Source organism: Musa acuminata, chromosome BXJ2-4 (assembly GCF_036884655.1).
Source record: "Musa acuminata AAA Group cultivar baxijiao chromosome BXJ2-4, Cavendish_Baxijiao_AAA, whole genome shotgun sequence".
Lineage (NCBI taxonomy): Eukaryota > Viridiplantae > Streptophyta > Magnoliopsida > Zingiberales > Musaceae > Musa > Musa acuminata.
The window spans coordinates 32,812,671-32,835,048 of record NC_088341.1 but is presented as its reverse complement, the minus strand read 5'-3'; the positions used below and the strand labels follow the sequence as shown (position 1 = coordinate 32,835,048).

Sequence of the window (22,378 nt, the reverse complement as noted above, 5' to 3'; positions counted from 1 at the left end):
GCTTTTCAATATGCTGTTCTAGCTGACTATGTCTGGTTTGTCTCTTCGGCTTGAGCCAAATGCAATAGTTTTCCCCTTTTTTTAATCGGTATATAGAATTATGCTAAGAACAGACATATCATCAAGACCAACCGACTGCACACAATTATTAGCTTCAAATTCACAGAAAGTTTTACTGGTTGCATCAGTTCCTAGTCGTAGAAGAAATCCACGAAAAAAAACATTCTTACATAAGAAAATATTACAAGGAAGAAGAAGATAATGCCATTGAAAGGAAGGTAGATGAACTCCAAACGTCGACTCTTATCATTACCAGATCGAACACCAAATACTAGATCAAGTACCTTGGGTTGCTTAAATGTGCATCTCTTTTGGTTTCTCATCTGTAGTCTCACTCTAAATGCTCACACACAGTAATTTCATCTTTAGAGGTATGCAAGAAATGGCCAGGATGTCTGAAGATACCTTTGTGATAATAATAGCTGAGTACAATCAATTTCGTGCAGCAGCTTGTTTCGCCCCAACAGCGAAGAACTCTGTGATAACTTCAAGAGGCATGCCCTTTGTTTCGGGAACCTTTAGGAACACAAACACAAAAGCTATGACGCAAACTATTGCATAAATCCCAAACACGCCAGCAAGGCCAATGGTGTCAAGCATCACAGGTAGGGTGTAGGTGACTATAATGTCTCCTATCCAGAAAGTAAGTGCACAGATAGCTATGCACACACCACGGACCCGAGTTGGGAAGATCTCTGCGCAAAGTATATTTGGGACTGGTCCAAATCCCATGACAAAGCAGCAGAAGTAAACAATAACGCTGACAGTGGAAAGCACTGCATGAACCACATTGCCCAGTTCTACGAGGTTGGCAACAACCAAAACAATCAGTGATGCTATTAAGATGGGGATTGTGAACAGCAAAAGGAACCTGCATAATGTAAAACGAGAGACAAAGGTCGTTGTTTAACCCATGGTGCAATGCAAAAGCAGGGTATAGAATACTTAAATAAATACTGCTGATGCTAACAATCATGCAAATAAAAAAGTCTAGATATGAACTGACAGAAAAGAAGCCGAATTACCTTCTCCCTGACATATCCATAAGCCTCATGGCAATGCCAATACTGGGAAGCATTAACAATGTTGTGAGAGCACTAATAAGGAGAGATGCTGAATCTGAACTGATGCCGATATTTGAGAGCAGGACTTCAACACCAGCTTGCTCAAGTATCTGAGGAGTGTAGTAGAGCACCCCATTTATGCCTGCAAACTGCAAAGCAGAGAAGCAGTATCAAACAATGGCCTTTAATGAAATATAAAAGAAGAAAGTTTCTTGAACGCAATCTATGGTAGTGTGAAAAATTGTTAGATCTTGAATCCTGATGGCATGGTCGCTAATCAATGCTCACGAACTGGAAACGAGGCAGTGTATGACTAAAGATGAAAAGCTTATTGAACATATAGAAGATACAACAAGAAAGAACTAAGCATGGATGTTGTGCTAAGAATATTACCAAATCATGAAAAAACTGAACATCAAAAGAATGTAAATTTTGTAGGTCCTAACGAAATTTAAAGTGAAATAAACCCACTTTCTCTTTGGGCAAAACATATACAAAGTTACTTCTCCATTGGTGGAAGGAAGAACAGACATGTATTCATAGAATAGTCTAGCCTGTAGTTTGCTAAATAAGAAGTTACACAATTCAGCTGAAGATACAAATCATAGTAGTATATGGTTTGGTACATATAGTAGTAGCAATTGACTGTAACCACTCAAACTGCTGAGATCACAAGCCAAAATGCATACCAAAGACTATGAGTCTGTAAAAAAGAAATGTGGAGGTACGAAGAGGTCATTTCAGAAACGTCAATGAAGATTGTTATTGTTGTCTGTTCGTACAAGACTAGATTTTATGTTAAAATTGAATCAATCAGTTCAAGTACTAAAGCCAAAAGATGAATGTTGGCAACATCAGAAGAGTTCCCCTGATGCTTCGAAACATGTGCACATAATCAAACTGGTGCCGTGACATAACTTGTAAATCTTATATCATGTTCTTTCAAGAGAAAGTGAAAAATCTGATAACCTGATGATAACATCTATGGGAAAGTCTTAACGATTAACCAAGCAGCACGCTTTTCATAGTCTGTGTCACCAAAGATTATGCAACATCAATTCTTTAAGATGTTAAAAGAGTTACCAGCCCTGGAGTCCAATATTGAAATCATTTCAGAGGTTTTGCCTTACTTTGTCCATGTCAATAAACAATTCTAAATACCTCGACTTTTTTAAAACAGGTCCGAGTCAAATAGCAATGATTCGAAGCACATCTTTTTACATCACACTATTTTGGAAACCTAATGACTCGGCCGTATGGATATTTAAAATACAGGATTTCCAATCCTAGCAGGAAAAGGAGGGAAACGGACATTCAATGTAAAGTGAGTACATCGAATTCCATACTCGATCTCATACATTCACTAAATGAAAAGGCAGTAATGCAGCACAAGATGGAACTTTTGGTAGGGAAGAGAAGGCAATGCTAATTTATGGATCAAGTTGGAACCTTTTGTAGGGAAGAGGAGGCAATCTTACGAACTCAAACACTGGGGCATTATGGCATATTAGATCCATTAAAGCTTCCTTAGTCTATACAAGCATAAAAAATCATTAACAATGGGGTATCAGTATCATCTGATGCCCCATACATTTGAGAAGAAAAGAGGTTGTCATTATACCTCTAGTAGTATATGCAATAAATCTTGTGATGAAGGCCATGACACTTCATATGGAAGTATTGCTCGAGAGCAAAGGTTGCAATCAAGTGAAAGAATATGATGATGGCATAAAGTCTTGCAATCTCACAAAAATGTATTTACATATAAGCATTTACGAAGTAACCATTAGAGAAAAAAGAGGTGTCGAGTGTTTTACTAATTGGAATAACAGGATTACTAGAATATTCAAATTTTGCTATGGAAATGTAGGTCATAAAGTTGCCCGGAGACCACCAGGGAGTACAAGAAGGATAAGCTTTCCCAGTTACTAAAACCAATGAAAGGAGTCACTGAAGATGCTTGAAACCAAATTTTCACTATAAGCTAAGTAGTCTAAGCAAACCTAAAACCAATATCCTTCCTTCACATGTAGACTTACCTGCTGAAGGATCTGGATCCCAATTCCAACAAACAAGGCATGTCTTACTCCTGCTTCAAAAAGATCTGACCACCTTGGCCCTTTAGCAGCTGTTTCTGATGGATGAACCATTGCTGGGCCAATTGGATGCTGGTCCATGAGCTCCTTAGAATAAAGAGCAGGCTGACTCACCAATGCTGCAGCCTGGACAAATGCACTGCCTTCTTGGGCTTCACCTCCTGGAAGCGAAACAAGAGAACCTCTCCGTGACCCAGGGACACCCTCCTGGTGTAGATAGATTCTTTTGAACCCTCTTTCCTTCTTCCCATCTTGAATTTCTTCCTCTGACCATTTCCAAGCCAGCTGCCATCCCCCACCAATACCCATGCTACTGACTGCCTCTCCAGCATTTATGTGGGTCAGACTACTAGTTTGCCTGAAAACACTGTCACTCGGTGGGACACTGTCCCTCACTTCCATGGCTGTTGTTTGACGAGAAAGTAATGGACTGTGTACATTGTCATCAGACTCATCTCCTCCAGCATCAGATGCATAATCTTCACTCTCCTGTTGAAGATTTTCCTCATCCCACTGCTCATTCTTAGGTTGCTGCTCAGCCACACTAAACATGCTTCCAAAATTAGGAAACAGTGTGCTTCGCATGCTGCCCATCTCAGGTGGCTTCTCATGGACACTTCCAAATAGGGTCACCAGAGGATCCATCAGTGGTATGTTACTCTGTATTTCCATACTACCACGGCGAGATAAAAGACTGAAAGCACTTCCAAGGATGCTTTGCCCCTTTACGGGCCGAGCAACCAGGGCAACACCCTCTTCTGGCCCATACAACGTGATCTGTTCCTTGTCAGCAATTGCTCCCTGGTCATCAAGCTCACTAGCAGGGCCAATTATGTACTCCTCAATGGATGTCTCGCCACCTACTCCCAAGCCCTCAACAAGAAGGGCCATTTCTCCTGTGTACTTGAAAGAAAAAGAAATAAGCAAATCATGTCGCCAATTTGCTTGGATATTCACTTAATTTGACCGAAGAACCAAAACAGTAAATAACAAATTCAATGCACAAAAAAGAAAAAGTGCAATATTAATGAGCAACTGTCAGGCCAGCATCAAAGGCAAGTCTGGAAAATAATCTCTTTAAATATATAAGGGTAAGGCTACGTATATCGGTCCCCAAACCCCTACGTATATTTAAAGGTTGCTAGGCCAGCATTAGACTAAATATTTTGGATTCTTTGAAGTTCAAAATTAAGTGAAACATTAAAATGACTGCTCCAGCAAGACAACAAAGAAAAATAGTAGCGCTTGATATTTGACATCTTTGTTGTTTACTGAGTTGGTTGTCAACCCCCTGGCAACATCATCAAGTACAAAAAATGCACATGTTATTTAAGAATACAATAGTTTTATTAAACGATTTTTTAAGAAATACAAAATTTGAGAATGCACAGATATGTGTGTTTATTTGTAATGAAACAGTATCATCAAAATGTCTGTAACCGGAAAACAATAGTTGAACCACACATCAACAACATAAGAACTTAGCAACAAAGAATGCAACACCTAAAAATGCACAAAAGAATATCTAGCACTATGATAAATTTGTATGAGTTTCCCTTAAGATTTTTTTCTAATTTCTCAAGGATTTTCATGGTTTGTACAAAGGCCGGGGGCAGGAAAACTTAAAAAGAACAATTTTAGTTATTAAATAAGAGTAACATTAATAAAAGAAAGAAAGTTCTCATTCATGTGACATAAATTTTATTAATTAGGAATCGTGAAAAGGTTTCTGAAACAAATCAATATAGTGGCAAATCATGCTACCACAAACCTGAAACATCTTCCCTTCCACGTAATTTTTGCAAAACCAATTTTGCTTCCAGCATTCTCCCTTTGCTTACGAGCCACCTTGGAGACTCCGGCATATAGAACATTGTCAATAAGAAATATAGGAGGGAAGGAATAAAGAGAACACCAAGCATCACTCGCCAGTCTGGATTTGCCATTAGTGACATCCCAAAAACCATACAGTATGACAGAAACATGCCTCCGGAGCCACTGAACTGTGGAAGTGTATTCAACAATCCCCTTATCTCTGATGGAGCAGTCTCAGAAATATATACAGGAACAAGCGTCACAGCAAGACCTATTCCAAATCCATCAATAAGCCTTGCCAAGAGCAAGACATAGACATTGGGAGACCATAACATCACCAAACCACTGACGAAATATAAGACTGATGAAATAATTAGCATCGGTCGCCTACCAACCATGTCTGATACTGCTCCAGAAAATGTCGTGATGATAGTAGCACCAATAAGTGACATGGCTACTATTAACCCCTCCATAGTTGGCTGGGTCTCCAATTTAAATTCCTTTTTGACGTACAGAACAGCTCCTGAAGTAGACATCAGAAAGACAATCAAGAATTTGGATGCAATTTCATGTGCTCTATCGATACATGTAGGAAACATCGAATATAAAAAAGAAACAAGGCAATGGAAATTCAAGATTTTCATCAGAGTGAACGAATGGATAACATGCCAGAATCAGTCGAGGTTAAAGCTTTATTCATCGACAGTGAGGACGAGAGAGAGGTCCCGACCACAATTCAAACAAGACATGAAAGCAATTCCATGTCAATCTTGACCAAAAGACTTGATGGTAGTGATGCTGATAAAGTGCAAGACACTTAAGATATACATGCCTGCTATGGTGGCATTATCCCATCCCTGCAACAAGTTCCCAATCGAAGCAGCTACCGCAACAAGAACAGCTCCCCTCATCTTGGCACCAAAGGATGAAGCACCTTTTTACTAATAAAAGGAACCTATAACAGAAAGCCCAGATGAGACTCCCAGAAGAAAAGGCGAAATCAAATATTCTACCAACTCAAGATAACCAGAGTCATAGTATCAACTCGAACTATATTCCGTTACGAGATGATTCGCGAAACAAAACAACGATTTTGAGATGTTAAACAGATAGGGATACACCATCGGAGGTCAGAGGATTCTCATACCGTCGAGGAGACCCAATACCGGCTGATCGATGGACCAAAGATCAAGTCTTGCAGCCCATGCTTTCGCCTGCGAAATGGCACCGGATCGAGAAGAGAAAAAAAACGGCGATTTCTTTATTATGGGAACCCTAGAACCGATTGGCTGCTTCGAATCTCGGACCTCGACGGGCTCCGAGCACGGGGACCCAGGCTTAGAAAGGGAAAGGGAAAGAGAGAGATTCTCTTTTAGCGGCTGAATAGAAAATTAAGAGAGACGAGGGATGAGCAACAGCAGGACCAAACCCCACCCCCCCACCCCGTGGCACCCGACACTTGGATCTCTCTCCCAACGCTCTCCAGCTCTCCCCTCTTTGGAGTTCGCAGCTTATCTCTTCACGGACTGCACTTTAAAGGAGCGAGTGAAAGCTTCAGAAAACGCCAAAAAAGCACTGAAATCACTGCTATGGCCGCTTCGATCCGACAGAGAAGCGGTAAAAATCTCAACTTCTTAAAGCGTTTTTTCGCACCGAAAACCCTCAAGTACGCGCTTTCACACGGACGACCCTCGGACGGCCTCTGAAAACGAAAGAATCGCACCCAACCCAAAGCTAAATCTTTCTGCAAAAACAGCCGCAACACTGCATCTCGCTCGACTACTCGCTTCTAATGTCTCCAGCCCCCGTAATCTTTGGAGGATCTTCTCTTTCCCCAGAGAACAAACTCGGTCCCTTTCCTCTGCTTGCATTTCGCCATGGGAGCCTCAGAACTTCAACCAATCCGAGGAGCTGAAAAAGGAAACAAAGTGTCGCAGTGAAGCTGTACCGATCCGTCAACAATCCCCTTCGCTCAAACGAAATCGCTGAACCTCGTGCGGGCTCGCGCAGGAGCGCAAGAACATGATCAAGAACCCGCCTTTGGGAGGCAGTCCAAGCGCGGAAGCCACGGTTCACATCCAGGAGACGGCCGTGGAAGCCGACGGCGGAGGAAGATAGTCTGCTTCATCAACATCCATCCACGTCTGGCCAACGCCGGCCACTGTGGAAGCGTCATCAGCCACTTCGTCTTACGCGACCGCTACCCATCACGCAGAAAGATAATTAAAAGACAAAGCATGTTCTATAAATTATTATTATTTATATTTAATGAGGCCCAATTAATTCCTAGGATCTAACCATAGCATTCCCCACCCACCATCTAAAGCATAAAGTTAGTTTGTTTGGGCCCACAAAGTTGTGACGTTTAATTATGTCATGTCACAAATTATTCCCAATCACTAATCAAACATTTAAATTAATATATCACTGCTTTATTGAATTGTCTGTTCTTTTAATTGATGTGTTCATTTCATTCAATCAAATAACTTGACTTTTTCTTGAGAGAGAAAAAGATTCAATTACGTTCCCATCAAAGCGAGCCAAAAGATCTGTGAATATGGAACGTCGTCGTTCTGATTTGAAATCGATATATGCAATTCGAATCTATAATATCTTAGCAACACATTACGATATTTTCCGTTCATGTGTGTAGTTGAAATAGCTCATCGATGGAGGCCATGATCTCGACGTGTGTTTCGTCGAGGGCGGGGGGATGATGATGATGATTGATTGATGGAGGCTGGGATTGTCGATGCTTTCAAATCGAACCGAGAGATGAATGGCATCGGTGTGATGGAGTGTGTGCGTGTTCTTTATCGAAAGAGACGAAGGGCAGCTCACCTTATCGTTTTGGCACTCTTAGCTAATTTAATCACCATGATTAGCAATCACAAAGTGCAGATGGGCAAAGACTGTTCAACCAGAGACAGGCGCCGGACCGCCCTGATGCGGATGTGACGGTGTGATGTGCACCTCCAACAGCGGGTGGTGGCTCCCCACCGCCCCCACCACCATCACCACCACATTCAGTGAACAGAAAGCAATCATGGAAGCGTTCTGCTGTTTGGGTGGGCCCACGCCGTGTCTCGCTGCATCATCGCCATCACCGAGTTGGTGACACTTGTGAGATTGTTTGAGTGGGGATCACATCTCCCGGAGGAAGAGGGACTCTGCACCTGCATGGGTTTGTGTGATCTTAATTAATACCCAAATAATAGAAGAATTTTTCTTTTTATTCTAGCCATGATTTCCCCCAACAAGCTCGAAGAAATCCTTGGGAAATGATGCAGCCATTCACAGCACACGGCTGGTGGTCATGGAGGTAATCTTTGGAGAACACAAGCGCAGATAAGAATGCAGAATCCCAGGTTGAAGAACTGCAGGAAAGATCAAACTCTAATCAGAGAGCAGAAAGCTTCGAGAAGGAAGCAATGAATAATTTTACAGGTTTCAACATCACTGATGCTTGGGATTATTTTTGGTAACAATCCTAATACATTTAAGAGCTGTGCCCTGATGATTAAGGTCATGCACCTTCAGATTCCATTCTGGAGTACAATAATCACACTGTGGAACAAAACCATCATAGTGTTGCCAAGAGAAAACAGTTGAGAAGGGCATTATTCGACAACGATAAATGCCAGAAAATGACATGCTAAAGAAAAAACAAACAGAAGAATGATGAACAATAAAAAAGCTACATACACAAAGGACAAGAGAGGCCAAGACAGGATGATAATTATCTCTTTTTTCTGGAGGAACTAAGAAAAAAAAAAAAAAAAAAGGTAGCAAAACTTGTTCTGAACTCCCAATAGGGTGTGAGGCCTTCTCTTGTTTTTTTTCTTTGGAAAGTAGAGAGGATGACGATTTATGTTGTCCATAATTTCCATAACTTCCAGTTTAATTTTAATAAATACGGCAAGTCCTCAAATTCTTCAGCAAATGCTGTTTCCATATTCATTTCACAAACCAAACACAATAAAGGGCAACAAAAACAAGTAAATAACCACTTTCGAGCGGAAACTGTACACACTAAAATTTTCAATAAGTTCCCGGTGCATCCCTCATGCTTACATTTAAACTGTTCCGCATTGTCCTTCTACCCACTCCCATTGTGCCCTTCAGCATCATAGCAACAAATTCGCCGTAGTCAATACGACCATCCTGCACCGTGAAAAGAACTCCCGTTTAGATTTTAAAGCAAAGCTAGGCCCAGTTTAAAAACATATGTTTCTATTTTATTCTGTGGAGATTTAGACAACATGAAACACTCACTAAAGTTGGCACAAGCTCAAGCATATGATGACACAGAACTATTCCCACAAGGATTTCAAGTGAAACCAAAATCACTCAAATATAGAAACAATAATAATGACCCAGAAAATAAGTAATCTGGCATGATTCTTTGTGAACGCTTGAAAGCAATCCAGTCATTTTATAATTGATGAAATCCCAGCTAAACTACATCACTACAAGACAGTTACATAGAAACATACTAAAAGAAATCTTAGGAATCAGCAGCTCGAGTCACAATGAACAATTCAGTTCACATAGAATAAATCATTTGCCTTGTACTTAAATCAAGGTTTAGATATTGTAAGCTTCTTTGTAAAGATGTTGTACTCCATGGTTTTAGAATACGATGTTATAACGTTTGGTCATGGTTAATGGAAACATCAGACAAAGATTATTTCATAAACTGGCTGGAAAAACAATAAAAAACAAAAATCAGACAGGGTTTTGAAGAGTAGGCTTAAAATCAGGTTTGATTAACAAAAGAAGCATAATTTTTGTTTCTACCCAATCTAATTGAAGCACATGGAAGATATTACTTACATTATCCTGATCCACTTCTTTAATAATATCTTCAAGGAAAGCATCAGTCATATTATGCTCTTTACAAGCTTGCTGAAGCTCGTCAACTGTGATATAGCCACTACTGTCCTTGTCAAAATATGAAAAAGCTGCCACCAAATGTTCTTCGCGTTCCAATTTGTTGAGATGTACTGTCGCAGCAATAAATTCACCATAGTCGATGGTACCACTGTTGTCCACATCAGCCTAAAACCATTTTAACATGTCAATGACACGGTGCAAAGGCAGTTTTTTTAAACAATCATGAACCTCTGTAAGCTGAAATTTAATTTCAAACTGAATGGACCTAACTTCTAGGAACTACAGCGAAGACTTCTTAGAAATAAATCAGGCAACCCATTATAGCGTCAATATGTCAAATGTGATTTATAACTTGCAAGTTATTTAGTGTGCAATTTCAGCTATGTGCTCAAGAAAGCGAATGAGGACATAAATTTAGAGATTTTATGGCATCCCAGTATATCAAGCTTTATCCAAATAATTATTTTTCATTAGCCTGTCATGTTTCAGAATCTAAATGATGCTTTGCAGTTATTCAAAGTGGGTTCAAGTCAGATTTCAGTGGAGCGTTTGCTTTATAGTTGGTGGAAGAAACAGAATAGTCAAGACATAACACCTACATCCGAACATGAAGGATGGTTCAGTTAAATATGAACATGAAGAAAGTAGAAAGGTTTCAATAAGCAACAGAAAGACTAAATTCATCTCCTGAAGTGAAAATGCAAGTTGCCACATATTTTGCTGTCAATTCAGGGAGATACTATGTGCCATGCAAACAAATAAGCCTGAATGGTATGAAAGCCATGTTGAAGGTACCATGTAACATGCCATTTGATAATGGAGAGAAGCTTTACAAACAGTCTAGATCACAACAAAAGATTTACATCTCTAGGCAAAAGAGGATATATTTTTGAATTAAAACATCAACAAAGTCCAAATACTTCCACCAAATATCACTTTGATTGTGACATTTATTTTAATCCTTGCCAATGTGACAGGTTGACATGAATTCAGACTCTAATTTTTATCATGACAATTTTATCAGCAAAAACTAAATCATATCTGCCACAACAAAGCAGGATTGCTTTTGACCCACAACAAAAACTAAACCATATCAGCAAAAGCTTCAAATAAAGAATGAAGTTTCTTCAGATAATGAGAAATTATTGCATATCTATAACGTGCAATAATATAAACCATACTTTGATCTATGCTTAAGCAGTCTTCAAAATAAACCAATACATTTGAAGGTACGTTGTCTTACAGCTTCCATGAGATCCCGAATCTCTGTATCCTTCATAGTAGAACCATATCTTCTCAAACCTGCTTTAAGCTCATCAAACGTAATTGACCCACTGTTGTCCGTGTCCATTGCCTTGAACATTTCTTTTAATCCAGCAATCTCCTCCTCTGAAAGGCTTTCAGCTATAACCTGAAAGTGGTAGAGCAAACTTTTTTGCTAAAGCAATTATAATATACTCGTCACCGTAATAAAAGTGGCAATTTAAATGAAACCTATAGCATCTCTAGCAGATAAATTGTTTTCTTCTTTTCCGTTTTTCTTTAAATGCTTAACAACATTTAAAGAGTAAATTGGGTACAAACATGACCATGCCAAGAAAATAATAAAATCAATACAGAATGTCAAACTATGAAGACGATCCAGATTTCTTGTCAATTTTGCTTCAACAGATTGCATTTTGTCAGCGCTTCTTTTTAATTTTAATCATCATGACGATTGAGGGGTATTGGAAAGGTGGTCTATATGCCAAATGTTTGTGATTGTCCAGGCTTAAATGCAAAAATCAACTCTTTGGGTTGTATGAGGAGACATGTAACTTTTGACCACAAGAACATATATAGAATTCCTCGTATAACTTGGTGCCTAAAGAACAGTAGCACTAATTGGTACTTGCTGCCCAGTTAAAGCAATTCAGAGCAGAACAAGAAAAGCTTATGCCTAGACAAACAATGGTAGTGATATGATGGACCAAAATATCCCATGACTAAATAAATGATGCAACCAAGGATCAACAAGAGCTACAAAACCATCCATTTGTAGATGTGAGATAGGCACTGGGTGCTTGACTCAGATAAGAAAAGATCACTCACAAGTTTAGAATAAAAAAGTATTCAACAAATATTATTTCATTTATGAGTGAACCAGCAGTAGTTATCATCTTAATATCAAATATTATTTGTTCCAACCACGTAGCTTTCCAGGAACAATATGCATTAGAAAGGTGAACAATACTATAATAACTTCTAGCCTTAAGATATTAAACTCCATATCCACAAGCAACAACAGTATGATTACTGGCGAATACAAGGATACCGTTATATGATCGTTTAGCAATGACATCCATTTCACAAATTGGCATCATTACCATTGTTATTATTAGATCGCTTGATGTCAAAGAATTTAAAAGCTAAGGACAAAAACCTCCTAATGTGGGGTGACCTACAATTAAGTGCAACAAAAGATCTTGCCTAATAAGAAAAGATGTTACATGAAAAATGACAATCCTATGATCAGCAGGAACTACATTGTTTTCCCACTTCTATATAGCATATTAGCACCAAAGACCTGCAGTTGGCCTGATACAGCGTAAGCCCATGTTACACCATTGCTCTGAGATAAGCAGAATGAGGTGATATGGTCTATGTGAGAATAATCTTTTGACACTAAAATAAAGCAAACATTTATGGGATATCAAAAAAGTAGTAGCCAGTGAAAACAGATCTCTCAGAAAATTCACAAAGTAGAAATACTTTTCCATTTAACACATCTTCCACAAATTTAAAGCTGTGTACTCACTCGCAAAGCCATCTTCTTTAACTTGTTCATTGCTGAAAAGTTTTTGAGGCGAGAGAGGACTGCTGGATCAAGGGCTCGATCAGGAGCAACTCCATGATCACAGATCCAGGGATGACCTGAGCACACACAAATAATAAGAATGAGCCATGATCTTATTGATACAATGAATTTGACAGGTATTAAACTTGGCAACAAGTTCCAGACTTTTGTGACCACAATCCTTGTACTCCTAAACTAGCATTTTGCTTGCCAACCTTACTACGGCTAAGTCAGATTTATACTGAAGTACCAACAGGATCCAGTAAAATGCAGTTTGCATATGAAAAAACTGCATGCAGATAGCCAAGATAATCCTTTCATAGAATGCCTAGTTCCTTCAAGAAAGATGATTTAAGTATACAATTGCCTTCAATAAGACAAAGAAGAAAAGTGATGATTACTAAACGATAACTATGGTACTCCATGCACTCAAACAACCAACGGATGGAAAATAGACTGTTCTGCCCTAAGCCCACTCAGGGGATCGTGTTTGCAGTGCTCTAGCATTCATGTGGAAAAGAAGGGTCATCTCTAAAACATGACCTAGTCAATGGGTGATAATGGATGAGATCCCAATCTAGAAGTTATTTTGGATCAATATAAGAATTGTGCCAGAGAAAGATTTTTCATAGTGCAGTTTGCTATGCTTTTTTGCCATCCTCACTAAGTTGTTCATCATTTCAGGTTCTCACCTAAGAATGAAGTGAGCCTCTAAGCTTGTTCTAGCTTAGTAATAATCATTGACAAGAAGCAACTATAAAGAACAAAAATGTGAAACTATCAATACTTGTAGTGCTCCAGAATTCATGTAAAACAAAAGGGTTATTTTGAGAAACATAAATGTGCTAATAGATGGTGAACAAAGCATTGTCTTATGCACAAATCCTCCAGAGAGTGTCTATTAGACATTTTTATGTTATTAGAAAACCCATTATGTCGGCTTCTTGTGCAACATATTATGGCATAGAAGAGTTATGTTCTACATAAAAACATATTTTTTCACTAAATCCTCTCATAATAAAATTATTAAGCAACATTATTGCACAAAAATATGTAAATGCATAAATATCGTGCTCAAACTGCATATTTTAAGTTCCTCCAAATGAACATCAAACATTAATAATGATGAACTACGATGTCACATACATAGTACTTGATGGGCGGTCAAGCGTTCCGAAGGAGTAGAGCAAAGCATTTTTCTTATAAGATCCTTGGCACTTTCGGAGATCAAAGGCCAAGGATCCAAATCGAAATCAATTACTCCCTTCAAAATTGCATCAAATATTCCTTGCTGTGTTTCTGAAATTTAGATAATTAGCTTCAGTTATTTCTCTTGATATTAAAAAAATGAACACAAGGACATCAAGGTCATACCAGCCCAAAAAGGTGGCACACCACTCAAGAGTATGTATAATATAACACCAGCAGTCCACACATCAGCTTCTGGTCCATAGTTCTTGCATAGTACTTCAGGAGCAACATAGTATGGGCTTCCGACCACATCAGTAAAAATTTGATCTGAAATATACATGAAAACCAAGTTAAATGTTTCCAGTTACAAAGAATCGGAAGTTGATAAGGCAAGCAATAAGATTATCTAAAGGACAAATATAGTGAAATAATATATCAAGTGATGTGAGACCAAGAATACTTGTTGGGCTCCAAAAATGGCAGTCATACAATACATCTCAAGAATTGAATTAGCTTAACATATTGATCTTTAAAGGTTTCAAAGTCTTGAGAATGCCAATATCAATGTAATAATATAACAAATAAATGGTTGTGCTCTGCTTACTTTTTCATTTTAGATTGGAGAATGGAGAATTGAGTCATCTAAAAATCTTCAATGTGCATTGCAAACCAGTATAGGTCATGTAGCAACAATAGATTATATTAACATACAGCATGGAACTGTCATGCATATAATCAGCTTTTCACCATACTTTTTATAGTAGCAACAATTAAGCCCTTAATGTAACACATAAGTAACTGTAACTCATACTAATCAGTTATGATCAAGAATTGAGGAAAGCATCCAGGAAGTAGTTATTCTTAGACAGATTCTATTAAAATACAAGAAGTAACTGTACCTTGTAACATATATTTTTGGTTTAGAATTAAAAAATAATATAACATGGTAATTTTTATCAAAATGTATATAGAATAGCTATGTGTAAATTTTTATTAGCTTCATCTTAAATTGTCACAACCCAGATTTTAAAAAAAATGAACCATCAACTTCGTTTACAGAAGACCCTTTCTTTTATCTTTGAATTCAAATCCTTGTCTTTACAATACTAAATATTTTTTTACTAAAAAAAAATCACATCGTCTTGGTAAGACCATAAGTGATAAAAAATTCCTTCCAATCAAGCCTTAGATTTATTACAAAGTAATAGATTATTTTGAAAATAAATATAAGATAAAAACAAACCAACAACCACACATGCTGATAGGAATCTCTGAAAAATCATAAAAATAATCTTCAATATTCGTGAAACATATAAAAATGTTAACAATTTAATATGAAATATATCGATTTATTAAAAAACTTATGTAACAAAAAAATAATGATAATTCTTATATAGTAAAAAAAAATTAAACATTAGTCATATGCAGCACATACATAACAGTCAGATAACAAAGACATGCATCACACCCAATGGTGCACTCTCCCAACAACGAATGAAGAGGCATACTCCGCAGAATGGATTTCTCCCAACAACGAATGGAGAGAACTCATATCGCACTCCCAACAGCGAATAGATTGGTATCCCTCATCTGCCTAAGTGGGAATACGTTCCTCCCAACAACGAATGAAGGAACTGTCTAGCCGTGTCACGTCTAACGGCCCACTAATCCCCGATGGGAATCACCTTATCTGTTTTCGGCAGGGATATATAAACAATCATAATCATTCATTTACATTCATTCATTCATATATACATCCAAGAAATAGTATGATAAAATATCATAAGGAACCATGCTTGATGTAAGATCTATTAAACTAAGTCCATTGGTGGCTCCTTTTATAGGTTGCACTTTCAACGTAGACCACTAGCATAATCACATATACTACATGGTAACGATTATATCAATATCATAAACTTAATATAAAAGAAATAGTAGAAAACCAATAATAATTTCCAAATGACAGATTCAAATAAAACTTTTAAGTTCATCAAATCATAAAAACATGAGACATCAATCTCTCAATAGTCCTCAATCAATTAAAACCCTACTTGGAATAACCCAATTGACTTAAACCAAACTCAATTCAATTGGGACCTAACAGAATCAACCTTAAATCCCTATATAATCGATTTAGAATCACCCTAAACTAATCTAATTTAGATTTGATTAATTTTAATTAGATCAAATAGGTTTGAACTAGTCAAGTTGGTTTGAAATCACCCTAAACAGACTTGAACCGGTCAAGCCTATTTGATTCAATCAATTAACGAGCTCAAACCAATAAAGGGAGAGGAAATTTGACTATATCGCATGGTACTAGCCCAGATCGAACCGACCCACCTAAGTCTTGGATGGGTCATGTGTGTCGCACATGCCTGTCCCAAGTAACAGGTTGGGTTGAGATACAATAGTTGGATACATGAGTGATAATATGTCTAATGCCAATCGCATAATTGGGCGAGCCTAGCTTTGTGGGCTAGGTTAAGCCTCACCCATAAATTAAGCTGAGCCTTACTACTGAAATGTGCCACACTTGACTCACAGGTTGGGTCGTGCCTATCCACATTGGTTGGGCCATACTTGACCACATAGGTTGGGTCATGCTTGACCACATAAGCTGGATTGTGCGTGACCACATGGGTTGCATTATACTTGGCTACATAGGTCGGGTCATACCTAACCATATGGGTTGGACCATACCTGACCACATGGGTTGGGTCATGCTTAGCCACATGAGCTGGATTATACCTGCTTACATAGGTTGGGTCATGCCTAACTACATGGGTTGAGCCATACTTGAACACGGATCATGCCTAACTACATGGGTTGAACTATACCTAGCCACATGGGATGGATTATGCCTAACCACATGTGCTAGGCCATACCCGGTCACATAGGCTAGTTTGGTCAATCAACTTAACTCAAGTCAGACCCCCAATTTGACCCCTCTTATTAAATTATATTTTAATATTTTTAATTATTAAAAAGTAACTCAAATCTATAAATTAAACAATTTGGATTCATGACCTTAAATTTAAAGCTAATTAAATTATATAAATTTAGACATAATTCCTGAAACATAAATATATCTAATTAAATGAATTAGAACTATTATGTTAATCCAAAAATAATAATTTTAACAATTAAATCAAACTTGAAATTCATTGAAGCTTAAGAGGCCATTATAAATCAAATAATTATTCTAACATCACAAATCAATTATTATTATTTATTAATTATAAAATTTCGAAATTAAAATATTATTATGCATCATAAAATTCTAACAATCCTAGTATCAAAGAATAGAGGATCCTACCTCTCCTCGAGGATCATTTCCTCAGAAAATTCTTTCCTTAATCTTCCCACTTCCAAGCTTGGTGAGACATTAGAGAGGGGGAGCCCCCTTTACATAGAAGAAGATAAACTCTCTTCGAAAGGTAAGTAATGATTTAATTTTTATTTTTATTTGCTTTCACACATAAAGATAGAATTATAATATTTATTTCTTATGATTCACACACAAAAATGAATTTTGAACTATTTACTTCTTAAAAATCACATCACTCATTAGGAAATAAATCAATTAATATTTTAATTGATTGATAAAATTTTTAACTTATTCACATAATTAAAGAAATCAATTTTAATCATTTCCTTAACCATACTACACAAATAAGGAAGTTAATAATTTAAATAAGGGAGAAAATTTATCAGTGATTATACATAAAAAAAAGTCCTGTTAGATTTTACTTGCCTCATTTACTAGGAATGAACACGATGAGCATTCTGTGTAAAGAAATGTATCAATTTTTTTTTTATGTTCACTAATAGATTTGATTTCCATAATTCAGAGTTATTTGTCCAATAATTAATTCCTGCATTGGCATTAGAACATACCCTCCCTCTCTCCCATTTTTCTATTTGCATAAATGCATGTAAGAAAAGTCATTAAAGCACACAAATAAGCAGACATGTATATTTATACAGAACCTAGGGAATGTCTGATAAGCAGTAAGTGATGAAATTAGTCATCCCCTTCTATATTATCATTATAAATCAGGAATTTAAGCACCTCTTCTGGTTCAGAAAAAGGAAGAAAATGAAAGGTACTGGTACACTAATGCTTGCAAGATTCTAGAAATATCTAATGTACCTCAAGCTCAAATCTGGACAAAAGACATCTAAAAGGAAATCATGTGAAAGAATTGTTTCAGAATTGTTAAGGTAGATGGAGCAAATAAAGCAGTCACTACTGGTTCAGAATTGTTTTCTGTGAAAGAAGCAAAAGCAGAACCTAAATGCAATGACACTGGTTCTATGAGCAAAATCCAAACATGTTGTTAATTGTCCAAAGTGGGAAAGAAAGAAGCCTATCTTCCAACCCAGGTCTAATGGTGACGTTCGCCGCTCCAATTGCGCTTAGAAACAGACGAAGAGAAGAATATGCACTTTTTCTTCGCTTCACTGACATTTTTTACCCGATCAGCTACATTGATGTGGAATTACAAGAACAGATATAACACAGATTGTTCGTACCAAAGAATAAAGCACGGAAAAGATCTAAGCAAGGGTCCAAGCTGTTGACTTTATACAAAAGATAACTGCAGTATCAATGAAAACCGCACCCGTTGAAAAGGGAAGCCAACAAAACACCACTTCTTCCGACCCAAAGCATAATCGAAGGATCAATATAAACTTGTAAACCGGCAAGCTTATTAGTCATTGGGACTGTCAGAGAAGGAAGCTTTCATCCCGTCTTACCTGGCTTGAAGAACACGGAGAGCCCAAAATCGATGGCCTTCAGGGAGGAGTCGTCGTCCTTATTCACCAACAAGAAATTCTCTGGCTTGAGGTCCCGGTGCATGACCCCGAGCGAGTGGCAGGCCTCCACGACCCCTACGATGACCCGGATGAGCTCGGCCGCCTTGCGCTCGCTGTAATGCCCCCTCTCGATGATCCGGTCGAACAGTTCCCCGCCGGCGCACAGCTCCATCACGATGTGCACATAGAGCGAGTCCTCGTACGCGCCCTTGATGGTGACGACGTTCTTGTGCCCGGACAGGTGGTGCATGATCTGGATCTCCCGCCGCACGTCCTCCACGTCCTCCTTGGAGATCAGCTTCCGCTTGGCGATGGACTTGCAGGCGTACTCCTTCCCGGTGGCAATCTCGGTGCAGAGGAACGTGGTGCCGAACTGCCCCTGCCCCAGCTTCCGCCCCACGAGGTAGAGGTCCCGGATGTTGGGCGTCTTGTGTCCGAGCACATAGTTGGCGTTGGGATCGACGCCCCGCCTCATGACGATGGCGGCGGGAGCGGCACCGGCGTCGCGCTGCTTCTGCGCCGGCTTCTTGGATGTGTCGTCGGACACGGAGCTATCCTCGGAGCGCTTGGACGCCGGTCGCTCCCCGGGCTTTGAGAAGCTGTGGTTGTAGTACTTGCTTCCGAAGGATCCCCGGCACGAATTGCCCATCAAACCCTAGAAAGAAGATCGCATCGAGGGCCAACGATCTCGTCAAAAGTAGACGGCTTTCAATCTCCAGCACCCACTCCACAAATCGAACACAAAAGCGAGGAAAAGAGCTCCCTTTTCACAGTTTGGGGGAGGATGAATTGTCTTTTCTTTATGATGCTTTCCCATTTATACCCCTTCGAAGTTTCCAACAAATTCTCTCAAATATTTACATCCTCTGCCCTATTTTTCTCCCATATCCAATTGAAGGATAAATTTGGAGGGAAATATACGTAATTTGACTTGGATGAAAGCAATGTGGTGTGGTTCGAGTTCGGATGCGGCGGACTTGGTGGTTCTAATCGATTTGGGCCTTCGCCAAATTGGATTAGGTCGATGACAAATAGGTGGACGGCATTATTTATTATGTTATGTTATGTAGTACATACATCCAACGCCGCGTGGACTTGACTTGAGATGGAAGAAATGGATCCCAATATTATATATCAAATATACTATTTCTTTCAGTTTCTAGGCGTTGACTCATCAAGTCTACGTGAGATGTCGCATGTAGACTTATGGATAGGGAGGGGCATTGATGGATGTGGTTCGAGTCTAATCAACGGAAGATGCCGTACCACTTGATTGCGGTAAGGATAGCTTTCATGAATTCGGATCCAAGGATGGAATATTCCTGCATCACATTCTATTATAGTGAGTGTTCATGCCCATAAAATACATGTATTTATGAAAATAATTTTTATTTTAGACATATATGTAGGAGGTTATCTTGTTATTGTGGTAAGCCATACAGTAGTAATAAACATATTGAATGAATAATAAGTGGTACTTTATTGAAAAGATTTAAAGATACTTAAAATAATTTTATTATTCTACTGACACTTTGTAAGTTAATTAATCATTTAAATTAACAGAAATTGTTATGTTATATGAGTCTAATTAATTGATGTTCTTAGGTTAATTTAGTGGAAACATATTTTCAGTGTGTATATATATATATATAGACACACATTGGAGGATTATTATGCATGTCCTTTTGTGGACACAATAAGATTTTAGAATTTTATTTATGTCACATCAATAATTACTCGAAAAATCAATTGGAATATCCAGCTAATTCTACTTGGAACTGCTGATACAATCCAAACTCAGATTCCCCATGCTCATAGGAGTTGGTGCTGACATATGTTTGTTCTTCCTCTTTAAGATTTTGAAGTCCATTAGATCATATTTCAGATACAATTAGCTGAATATTCTAAAGATTCTGAAAGAAATATATATGTAGATATTGAAGTCTGAGACTGACAGCCTATGCACGACAAATCGACAAGATTCTTCTGCCAGCACTAACATTGCATTTGGACAATGGACAGTGTGTCCTTCCACTGGATCCCACACAAATGTTTATTATATCTACTGATGAGCTGCCATGACTTTGCTCTTATCTATCGGTTGCCATTCGAGTTTATATCTCAATTTGCATCTCCTGATGAGCTGCCAAAACATGTCTCTTTTACATTTGCCACCACTCCAAAGGAACATCCAATCATTCATACATTGCATCATGAGCATGTATTCAATCCCTCAGTCATGAACACCAGGTGGCACAGGTTAGGTTTGCAAGGAACTTTCACCCCAGTGTGGAGTTTCCAATGGTCAACCTAATCCTGCAGGTTGCTGTATCAAACATGGCTTGTGCTTCTCATTAAAACTTGACAAAGGTGGAGAGTTGAGAAGCACCTTTCATTGCTGCAGATGGGGTTGACATCTGCTGCTGATCTTGAAAGGGAAAGACTCATCAGCCATGTTGATGAGTTTTAGAATCTGTAAATGATTGTTTTGTTTCACAAAATAGTGATTTTTTTTTTTATTTTTTTTTATTATATAAAAAAATGGAAAGAAAGAAAAGTGGAAAGGGTGTGGTGATCCAGAATCATGGAGGTCATCTTCTTGAAGCTATGGCTGGGTGAAGGAATCAGGATGCAGATGTGGCTTCTGCTGAAGTATATGCAATTTTGGATTGGAGTTTGCCAGAGATGTTCGGTTCGGCTGCACAAAGTGTCACTTGAAAGTGATTCAATAGCCTTAACAAAGAGATTAAAGTCAGAGGATGTAAAGCTTTCTTGCACAAATCCACTGATTTAGGAGGTTAAGAAACACTCTTAATGCTCTCCTTGCTGCCAGAGATGGATGGATAGAAGACTGCAGCCAACCCTGGTAAGGTTAGGATTAACTTGCTTGTGAGTGCACAGTATGGTTGAAGGCATCAAATGCAACCCATGTATCAGAATTATTAAGCAACAGAAAGATTTGGTATTTGACAAAAAGAAGTGAAACTGATTAGTTTAATGAAATGAAACTTCTCCAGCATTATCTTCCTGAGTTCTATCTAACAACCATAAGAAAATATGGGATCCTTAGTGTCTTCATTTTCTAGTAATTATCACTTATTATATGTCTAATATAATCAAAGATCACATCAAAACATTCTTTTTACTACTCTATTAGCCTATGCTCTGAGCTTATCAGCCCTTTGCTACTGATAAATTGACTGGACTATACCAACATGTACTTATGTTCCACAAATGTTAGTCAGAATAGATGGAAGGAGTTTATATAAGAATACAAAAGAGAGCAACTCATTTTTAACATTCAGCATGTAGATGTTATTATTTTCCACAAAATACTCTTTATGTGATGTATTTAAGGGAAAAGTCTTTATTTTTTGCAGTCAGACTGGGCCTGATGGAGCCAAGAAGCTCCCATGTGAGGCACTTGTGTAAAGCCCACAGTGTATAATTGTCTTTGGGAGATTGGCTAACTAGTTAAGCACAATCCAAACTCTCAGCTAAAAGATGTGGCAAGCTTTCACAGGCTAAATTTCAACACCTTTGGCTGTCTGATCCTGTTAGATGTATATGTATGCTGGAAAATGTAACCATCTTGT

The 22,378-nt window shown here is 38.2% G+C and overlaps 2 protein-coding genes across 2 annotated transcripts; both read right to left on the bottom strand.

Annotated features, from left to right (window-relative positions):
• Positions 1–136: 136 nt before the first annotated feature.
• Positions 137–7,238, bottom strand: LOC135610382 (monosaccharide-sensing protein 2-like). Its single transcript, XM_065104812.1, has 6 exons — positions 6,183–7,238; positions 5,868–5,990; positions 4,992–5,558; positions 3,164–4,116; positions 1,086–1,273; positions 137–931 (listed from the first exon to the last, which is right to left on the bottom strand). The coding sequence occupies exons 2-6, from the start codon at positions 5,944–5,946 to the stop codon at positions 493–495; spliced, it is 2,226 nt and encodes a 741-aa protein (XP_064960884.1). The 5' UTR covers positions 5,947–5,990; positions 6,183–7,238; the 3' UTR covers positions 137–492.
• A 1,680-nt stretch (positions 7,239–8,918) lies between these two features.
• LOC103977087 (calcium-dependent protein kinase 26) lies at positions 8,919–19,572 on the bottom strand. The gene is made up of 7 exons (XM_009392508.3): positions 18,723–19,572; positions 14,142–14,285; positions 13,914–14,066; positions 12,729–12,844; positions 11,175–11,342; positions 9,872–10,096; positions 8,919–9,199 (listed from the first exon to the last, which is right to left on the bottom strand). Exons 1-7 carry the CDS (start codon positions 19,429–19,431, stop codon positions 9,077–9,079), a joined length of 1,638 nt encoding a protein of 545 aa, XP_009390783.1. The 5' UTR covers positions 19,432–19,572; the 3' UTR covers positions 8,919–9,076.
• Between the last annotated feature and the right edge of the window lie 2,806 nt (positions 19,573–22,378).